At 47.0% G+C, this 9,353-nt stretch overlaps 2 protein-coding genes across 2 annotated transcripts in view; one reads left to right on the top strand and one right to left on the bottom strand.

Moving 5' to 3' along the window:
- Positions 1–140: 140 nt before the first annotated feature.
- On the top strand, positions 141–4,548 carry exosc3 (exosome component 3). The gene is made up of 4 exons (XM_008420975.2): positions 141–735; positions 3,484–3,633; positions 3,781–3,932; positions 4,017–4,548. Exons 1-4 carry the CDS (start codon positions 424–426, stop codon positions 4,222–4,224), a joined length of 822 nt encoding a protein of 273 aa, XP_008419197.1. The 5' UTR covers positions 141–423; the 3' UTR covers positions 4,225–4,548.
- A 714-nt stretch (positions 4,549–5,262) lies between these two features.
- b4galt1l (DP-Gal:betaGlcNAc beta 1,4- galactosyltransferase, polypeptide 1, like) overlaps positions 5,263–9,353 on the bottom strand; it is a 7,430-nt gene continuing 3,339 nt past the window's right edge. Inside the window, exons 3-6 of the mRNA XM_008420976.2 lie at positions 8,414–8,601; positions 6,656–6,778; positions 6,458–6,562; positions 5,263–6,380 (exon numbers count right to left, since the gene is read on the bottom strand). Of these exons, the coding sequence (XP_008419198.1) occupies positions 6,251–6,380; positions 6,458–6,562; positions 6,656–6,778; positions 8,414–8,601 (546 nt within the window). The 3' untranslated portion in view covers positions 5,263–6,250. The remainder of the gene's footprint in view (positions 6,381–6,457; positions 6,563–6,655; positions 6,779–8,413; positions 8,602–9,353) is intronic.

Here is a 9,353-nt window from a genome sequence, read left to right as displayed (position 1 = left end):
TCCATCGATCAGAACAACAATATCCTCAGTGCTGAGGCATCTTCTGCTGTTTTGGTTGAGCAAAGTAGGAGGGACGACCTCTCCAAGATGGCCGCCGTATTTCCTGCTCCGCAGCAGCCAATGCGGGGTCTACTCTTAAATTATATCTGTGGTCCTGACTCATTCATGCTGAAAACAGGAAGGGGCGGGACCACCCTGACGTCACACCCATACCATATTTGGAAATGGTACCATTGCAGTCAAGAACAGAAGGGGGCGCTCTTGCATATATATTTCGTTTTTCTTAATTGATTACAGTTGTTTAAAAAAAACAGTCACAACTGCGCTATTGTAGGTTATTTACTTTTATTCCTCGTTTTAATAATTTCGAAACGACATGTTTTGATTCCTGAGCTGACTAATATCAGCTGCGCATGCCCAGTCATGATCCTCCGGAGCGGTAGATGGCGCTGCGGCTGGTCTACGGATTTCCGTGACATTTCCTGCCAAGCTGCGCGGAGCTCTGTGAGGATGTTCTCGGTTCTGAAGGAGCGGGTCGGGGAGATTCTGCTCCCCGGAGATGAGTTCTGCTGCGGCCCCCAAGACACCCTCCCTCTGACGGACAGCGGGAAGTCAGAGCGGCTGGTGGCCGGGCCAGGGCTGCGGCGGAGTGGCGACCGTCTGCTGGTGAGCCGGAGCGGCGTGCTGAGACACAAGGAGCCCAACAAGTTCTGGATCGAGTCCCAGCAGAGGAGGGTGAGTCCAGTCAGCTCCGAACCTACAGCCGAATTATTGTCCTGACTCATCAGAAGTACAGAAACTATTCGGGGTTATTGTGAGACTTTATCCTGAAGAAATATATCATTTTGAAGGTAAAATCAGATAAAAATGAAACCGAGTTCTGATTGAAACTTAGCAATTTGGTCTGAGGTTCTGGAACGGATCTAATAGTTTTTTTCTGGTTCTAATTATTCCCAGCATACAGTGGCGGAGCTAGACTTTTAAAGTTGGGGGGGCCAAGGGGGGGCCAGGACTACCTCTGGGGGGGCAAAATTTTAAATGTGTGTGTGCATATATATAATTTTAAAAAATAACCAAACTGAATATTTGGTTAGTTTTTAAGCCCCTCTGTCATTTGACATGTTATAATTAACACCTTTGACTGGCACATGGAGACATGATAGACTTTAGCATAGAGTTCATCACAGAGGAAACTAAAATCAATCAAATTAAAGATCCTTTCTGAATATCATCTCATGGACTGAACTAAATGTCTTTCTGACCGGAGCTGACAGCRTGTTGAAGAGTTATGGACACCTTGGTTAGGAAGCTCTGTTGTGACAGGTAATTTGACAGGTAACAATATTTCGGGTCGGACCAGAATTATTTGCCTGATGGAGGTTCGGGCTTCTAATGAGTTTACATTTAATGAGAATGTTAGGATCTACTTATTGTAGTTTAAATAGAGGAATAACAGCTGATTGTTGAGAGAGGAAAGACATTAAAGTCCAGATCCGTTAGAAACCAGCGCAGAGCAATAAATGCTCCAATTAATCACACGAGACGACAAACATACAATATATAGTTACACTGCTGAGTTAATGGTGTTAAAAACCAAACCAGTAGAAACTGAGTTAACATGTCAGATTCCCTCCTCACCTCGTCTTGATGAGAACAGAGAGCAGTTCACTGGTTTCTGTCCAGTCAGCTGACCACTTGGTGCTCAGACAGTTTCACTTTACGCACAGAGAACATCGTGGAGCTCATTATTAATCATTATTAATCATTATTAATCATTATTAGAACAATATCTGTCAGAGAATCACCTCTGATCTGGACGCTTTAACGGACCAGAGACTTTGGAGCGTCCAGCAGCTGATCCGCTTCTGCTGGTTTTTCTCCCCCTGAGGGATCAGGAACCGATCAGGAACCGATCAGGAACCGATCAGGAACCGATCAGAACCGATCAGGAACCAATCAGGAACCGATCAGAGTTCTGCCGTCTTCTAATCACGTCATTTCCTGAAATGTTACCTGATCTCAAAAACGTTCCAACAGAGAAATAATAAACGTTTCGTTTAATGACTACAAATTGGAAATAAAATGATTTTTTCTTTGACGGACAATAAAAACCTCCAACCCTCTGATCCAAACTAGAACATTSTGGTTYCTCTTCRGKTTTTTCTCTTTGTGGAGGATCAATAAATAACTTATTGGTGTTTCACCATCACCACCAGGTATGAAGGGCTTTAGGCTTTGAGTTTCACCACAGCAGCAACTGAAACACCAGGAGAAGAAGATCAGCTTGTTGTTATGGAGGCTGGTGATGAAAATCTATTTATTTATGTCACATGGACTTATATCAAGTTTTATACATTTTCTTTTCACATATTTATTATTGTTTTTCTTCTTTAGATATTAGATTGACTTAGAATGATTATAAATAATGTACAGGAATAACCTGGTGCTGTTACATGTCAATCATCAGGGGGGGCCACTGGGGGGCCAATCAGATGACAGGGGGGGGCACTGGCCCCCCCTCTGGCTCCGCCCCTGCCAGCATAATCAGCTGGGAACAATTAATTCAGTCACCGGAAGCCGTTCAGTCAGGTTCCGTCTGGTATTTATGGAGAAACTGAGTTTCTCTGTCAGTTATTGAAATAAAACTGAAGAAATTCACCTGACGGAGCTTTGCTCTCACAATTCTGTTATTTTTTAATCATTTTCTTTAATTCTAATTTTTTTTTTGATTTAATTTTAGCATGTACTGAATTTTTATTTCTTTAAATGAAGTTTTAAATGAATTTTTTAAGGGTTTTGTTTCAATTTTTAAATATACTGTGCCTTAATCATAATTTCGTTTTTATTGTCTTTAATATCAATAAAAATTTGAATCTTTAATAAAAAAAAAATTGATACTGTCATTTCAGTTTGAATCTCAGAGGAAACTTAGCAACCAGGAGCTCCTAGTTCACATACATTAGATTATTTCTTTCCTTTCGTTTATTTTCTTTGTATTCATGTAAAGCACTTTGAATTGCCTTGTTGCTGAAAATGTGCTATATAAATAAAATTATCTTGAAAGGTCATATTTCTCTCAGAAGGTCTGGAGATGACCTTTGACCCCACATAGGGTGATGGACACAGCTGTCTTACCAAGTTGGGATCGTGTTAACTCACCGTTTGACAGAATGAGGACATACTTGCTCTGTCCTCACTCTGTCCTCGTTCTGTCCTCACTATGTCCTCGTTCTGTCCTCAGTATGTCCTCGTTCTGTCCTCAGTATGTCCTCGTTCTGTCCTCAGTATGTCCTCGTTCTGTCCTCAGTATGTCCTCGTTCTGTCCTCACTCTGTCCTCGTTCTGTCCTCAGTATGTCCTCGTTCTGTCCTCAGTATGTCCTCGTTCTGTCCTCAGTATGTCCTCGTTCTGTCCTCACTCTGTCCTCGTTCTGTCCTCAGTATGTCCTCGTTCTGTCCTCAGTATGTCCTCGTTCTGTCCTCAGTATGTCCCAGCCAAAGGAGAGACGGTGATCGGCGTCGTCACGGCGAAGTCCGGCGATGTCTTCAAGGTGGACGTAGGAGGAAGTGAGGCGGCGTCTCTGTCCTACCTGGCCTTTGAAGGCGCCACCAAGAGGAACCGACCCAACGTCCAGGTGAGACGTCCAGGTCAAAGGTCGAAGGTTCTGGGGAGTTTTCCTCTCTGTCGCCCCCTGCTGGTGGTTTCTGTTACTACAGAAACAGACGGATCTGGATCCGGATCCGGTCCGGTGGACTGAACCTCCCTCTCTCTCCCCTGCCAGGTGGGCGATCTGCTGTTGGCCCAGTTGGTCGTGGCCAATAAGGACATGGAACCGGAGCTGGTCTGCATCGACGGGTCGGGCCGGGCCAACGGGATGGGCGTGTTCGGAACCGGAGGGCTGCTCATCAAGGTGTCTCTGGGCCTGGTCCGAAGGTAACTCACCTGAGAACCCGGCCCGGTTCTGACGGGTCACTCAGCAGTCTTGAGGAGCTGTACATTCTGGTTCTGGTTCCGCAGGCTCCTGGCGCCCCGCAGCGACCTCCGGGCCGACCTGGAGCAGCTGTTCCCCTGCGAGCTGGCGGTGGGGATGAACGGCCGGGTCTGGGTCCGGGCCGGCACCGTCCAGCAGACTCTGGTTGTGGCCAACCTGCTGCAGAGCTGCGACGCCATGACGGCGCCGCAGCGCCAGCAGCTGTTCCGGCGCCTCCAGCAAGGGGCTTTCTGATTGGCTCAGAGCGGCAGCCAATCACAGCCCTGCTGGGCCATTTACTGGTTCTGATAGGTTCTGTTCAGATCGGGTTCTTTGATCAAAGGAAGAGCCGACCCGCATCGTGTTTGGATCAGAACCATGTGACTCGTCTCCATGTCGACAGAGAAAAAACACCTGCAGCTAAAGTTCTGGCAGGAACCCAGTTCGGATCCGAGCCAGTCTCACGACCCGGTTCTGGTCACATGACCCGTTACCACGGAGACCAGCAGCTGTGAGAGCCCAGGCTGGTTTGTTTGTAAATTGGTGAATATTTCTAATAAAATCATTTTTATCTGTAAACTTTAATGCTTCACTTCGACGCCAACGGATAAAATTAATAATGAAAATAAGCTGTTAAGATGTTGACCCGGTTCTGGAAACCGCTCAGAACCAGACCCGACTGCACCAGCAGGGGAAACTGGTCCAGTTCAGGACCAACAGAACCGGCACCAAATCAGAATTTAACATCCATCAATAGATCATTTTAATGCACCAATTATTTCTATATTTCTGCTTTGTCAGGTTTGGAAACAGAAAATGAAAAAAAGCATTAAAATAAAACAAATGAGTAAAAATAAAAATGTTTATAGAAAAACTTATTTACTGAATTTCCTGGAACTAATTAATAAAACAAGTTAAAGTTCCTCTTTGGTGCATTTTAAGTGGATTTAGATTTTAATTATGTCAGTTTTGATTCTCTGCATCACTAAACCAAGCAATATGCAGAAGGTGATGCCTCTAACCCCGCCCCCTCATTTGCATAATAAGGTAACAGAAAAATGTTACATGGCAAAAATCTATTTTAAAAAATAAAGTTTATATTGTTTTTAAATGTTATTGAAATAACCTGAAAAAATACATGAAAAAGTAAAAATCCTTTTTAAAAATGTTAAATGTTTGTTCATCAGGCTGTTATATTTGTTAATTTCATCGGTTCTGCACCCAGAGCCGGTCCAGTTGCTGTGACTGTCGCCCCCTGCTGGCCTCTTTAGGAAGAACGAGAAACGCTCAGAATTCACTTAGATTCTTTATCAACATTCTGGTTCTGACCCAGTTTAAGGCACATTACAGGTGATTGTTCCACACAGTTTGGTCTGCAGACAGGAAGGAGAAGCAGAGACACATTCACACTGATCGATCGGAAGACCCGGTCCGGTCCAGACGACCCGGTCCGGTCCAGACGACCCGGTCCACATGATCTATAAGCTCTTTTGTACCAACGGCTGCAGGAAGGAGCTTCAGTCTAAATCAATCGATAATCAGCAGATCTGCTAATCACACACTGAAGAATGGACCAGGTTCTGGTCCAGATGACACCTGACTGTCCATCACACATCCGCCTGGAGTTTGGACCGGGTTCTGAATATAATCGGAGCTTTTCTAATAAAAACCAGACCCAGTTTGAGAGGCGCGGTCTGGTCGGGTTTGGTTCGGTCCAGTCACAGAAACACCAGGTTCTCCCAGGGATGTTTGGTCCAAATGAAACCAGGTCTGGTTCTGTTTGGTCCCAGAGCGAAGAGCAGAGCCCGGTGACAACTTCAGAACTTGGTTCTTTGGCACCTGCTTCTGGTTCGGCTGGTTCTGAACCAGAACTTTCAGCCTGTCGTCACCAAGCAGAACCTCCTGGGTCCAACAGAACTGACCAATCAGATCAGCTCTTAGCCCCGCCCCAGAATCATCCAATCAGAGAGGAGCTGGATCACTGAGCTCTCATCTGATTGGATGAAAAGCTAACATTATCAACCCCCCTCCCCCCCGTCAGATTTTCAAAGTAAGAGCCTTTTTAAAGATGTGCTGCAGCAGCGTTTGATTGGCTCCAGTCGACCAATCAGAAGATTTATCAAGGCAGAAAAAAAATAACATTCAGTCTGTTTGTGCAACAACGAGATGAGTACAGCAGGCCCGGTCCAACAGAACCAGAACCACAATTTAAAGCTTCAAGTGTCAGAGACAGCGCATGGGCCCGGTTCCAGACCCAGCTCCCGGCCCGGTTCCGGCCCACTCAGGGCTTCCCCACGTCCACTGTGATCTTGGTGAACAGGTCCAGCTTCTCCACCCAGACCAGGCTGTAGGTCAGAGAGTTGATCCCGTCTTTGTGCATCGTCTCGCTGGTGTGGGCGATCCGGTCGAACCTGGAACCGGAACCAGCAGAACCGTGAGCACAGAATTGCAGAAAGCCCGGTTCCCAGAGAACCAGAACCAGCACTACCTTTGCGGGTTGGGCTCGTTCTTCTTGTCCCGGATGTGTCGGATCATGCGGCACTTCCCCACATCTCCGCTGGCTCTGGAGATGCTCATCCCTTCGGAGGCCAGCCTGGAAGCAGAACCGGTAGCGCTGTGGTTCTGACTTTACTCGGAACCAGTAGTCTGGTTCTCTACTCTGGTACCGCCCCTCAGGTGAGCCTACCTGTTGTAGATGTCATCATCCTCGCCGCCCCAGCCCCAGTAGTTGTTGGGGAAGCCGTTGATCTTCAGGTACTGCTCTTTGCTCATCGACGAAACGCCTCCAAAGTACTGATTGTAGGGCAACCTGCAGGAGAGCAGAGGTCAGAGGTCAGAGGGCGCGGAGACACCTGGAGCCAACACCTACACCAGCATCTGCCCAGAACCAGACCGAAGCAGCTCCTCAATCTCCATCAGCTTGTTGTTTCCAAGATCCCTTAATGAAGAGATGCTTCACTCAGACACAAAACTCCAGGATGCTAAGCGGCTGAGGTTCTGTCTGACCCGCTCCGATTCTAACAGCAGGAAACCCGGCCTGCTCCAGAGCTCAGCCGGTGGCAACAGGTAAGAGCTGGTTACCATGGTGACAGCGATAACTACAGTGACTGCAGATCAGAAGATCATTTCATTTCATTAGTCTCCCATAGGAGAAATTTATCTTGGAAGCAGAGGCAGAACTGAGCACACACAATCGCTGTCCAACCAGACTCTGCAGCTGTGTGTGTGTGTGTGTGGGAAACGGGAAATGAAAGTCTGGGCACATGGTGTTGATTCAGGGACCATCTCTTCCTCTGTGGTGTCTCTGTCAGCACTTCCTGTTTCTAATGACAGCTTCTGACCTCCAGTCAGTCTGATCTGGACGACTCCCAGGTTCTGGACGGTTCTGATCACAGTTCAGCCTCTACTGGGTCTCTGAACAACAGCAGACCAACAGAACCTCTGATGGTCCAGAAGAACTCCGTCCAGACCCGGAAACACCCTGAGCCAGACTGGAGAACCAGAGAAGACCAGACCTCTGCAGGAAGTGAAGTTTTCTCCAGAACTCACTTCAGTTCATGTTACAACTGAATCAGTTCACACAGATGTCTGAACTGATTCAGTGTGTGAAAGATTCTCAGCGAGAACTAGTTCATATCCTCATCGGTTCTGATCCAGGTCATCTGTTTGACTCTTTGCTGCTTCTGGCCCAACATCACAGGATGTTCACCACAGAGAGGCCAGGCTGCTTACTGCCCCCTGCAGGCCGGGGTCTGGACTGCAGACTCAGCTTTGGTGGGTGAAGACGTTGAGCCACACACAACTGAATATTCCAGCGAAAACTTTCACATACGGACAGAACAAAGTAACTTGGCACAGATGTTCTCAGGGGCCAGCCGTTCAGGAAAAAAACTGAAAAATTCAAGATGGCACCAAGGACAATTTTTTAACTAAATTTAGTAGGATTGTGTCAAACTACATAATTGGTCCAATGGAAATCATATTTACTGATAATTCTTGGTTTTCAAAATGGCTACCGTGGCTGCCAGTGGTGGACAGAGCTAACCAACAGTTAGGTACAGTAATCACTAAACAATCTTAGCTACGACAACACTACACATTTAAAAAAGATAGCTATGCTAATGCTAACCATTGAGTCGACTGTCTGTTCTCCTTCCTGGTCTGAGAGTCGCCAACAGTAAAATCCTCTGATTCTGCTGCGTTTCAACAGGATGAGACATAAAGTTCACCAACTCATGAAGATACTCGGTTTAAAAGGCTCAACAATGGCAGACATCTTGAAATTCAAGTGGCTGATGGGAAATATGAAAAACATCCGACCTGAGGGGTTAGAATGCTAATGGTTGAGTTCACAACAGATCAGAACGGCTGTGAAGGTCCAGAACCGGAGCGGGTCGACGACCCAGTTACAACCAGTAACCCCAGTGCTCCCAGCAGGGCTCACCTGAAGCCGAACTTGTCCATGGACACAGACAGGTGTCTGGGCTGGCTGAAGCACCGGTAGGTGTTGCGGTCGTCCATGGGGATCAGGTCCACATCGCTGAAGACGAAGCAGTCGTAGTCGTACTCCTTCAGAGCCTCCATGTAGCCCACGTTCAGCAGCTTGGCCCGGTTGAAGACCTCGTCTCCATCCTGACACACACACACACACACACACACACACAGGTCAAGACTGGTTTAGCTGGATTTGTCAGTCGATCTCAAAGGTTCTGCAGAACCTTCGGACCAGGCCCCGTGTTTAAGGAAGACCTGGACCAGGCCAGAACCGAGTCATATTTATCCCTAGAGCACTAAGGCCGCAAGCTGCAGCCCGAACCGGGTTTCCTGATCCAACTGGACCTCATCTTTATGTTAGCAGGATGCTAACCTAGCCTTCTAACCGGGTGCCTTCATCCTGACCAAGAGTCTGCTGGGAAACCCATCAGAACCGGGTCTTCATTCACTGCTCTGGTTTCCTAGTTGTCAAAGAATCGATTTGAAAGTTCTGCTGTTGACCCATAAAGTTCTATGCAAGCAGCGTTTAATGTTTGACCCCCTGAGATCTTCAGTAAACTGGCCCGACATCTGGAGATGTTCAGAACCTTCTGGTTTGTTGTGGGTCAAAGGTTCCGACTGATCAAGACTTTAAATCTGTTTCCACGTTTGTTTCCTTCAAGTGTTTGACATCCAGGCTGTTAGTTTTTTTAATTAAAGTTAAATTTGTTTTTCCAATGCATTCTGACTAAACCTGCCACTCCCACAGAGACCCCACCCAGAACGGTTACACCCCACAGCATGTGGAACGCTTGTTAGCAATGTTTCACCAACATGTCTGCCTGAACCATTTATGACCATTTCACCAGGGGGCGTGTCCAGGTGTGTGTGTGTGTGTGTGGGGGGCGTGT

This window comes from Poecilia reticulata, linkage group LG10, assembly GCF_000633615.1.
Source record: "Poecilia reticulata strain Guanapo linkage group LG10, Guppy_female_1.0+MT, whole genome shotgun sequence".
Lineage (NCBI taxonomy): Eukaryota > Metazoa > Chordata > Actinopteri > Cyprinodontiformes > Poeciliidae > Poecilia > Poecilia reticulata.
This window is presented reverse-complemented; position numbering and strand designations above follow the sequence as displayed.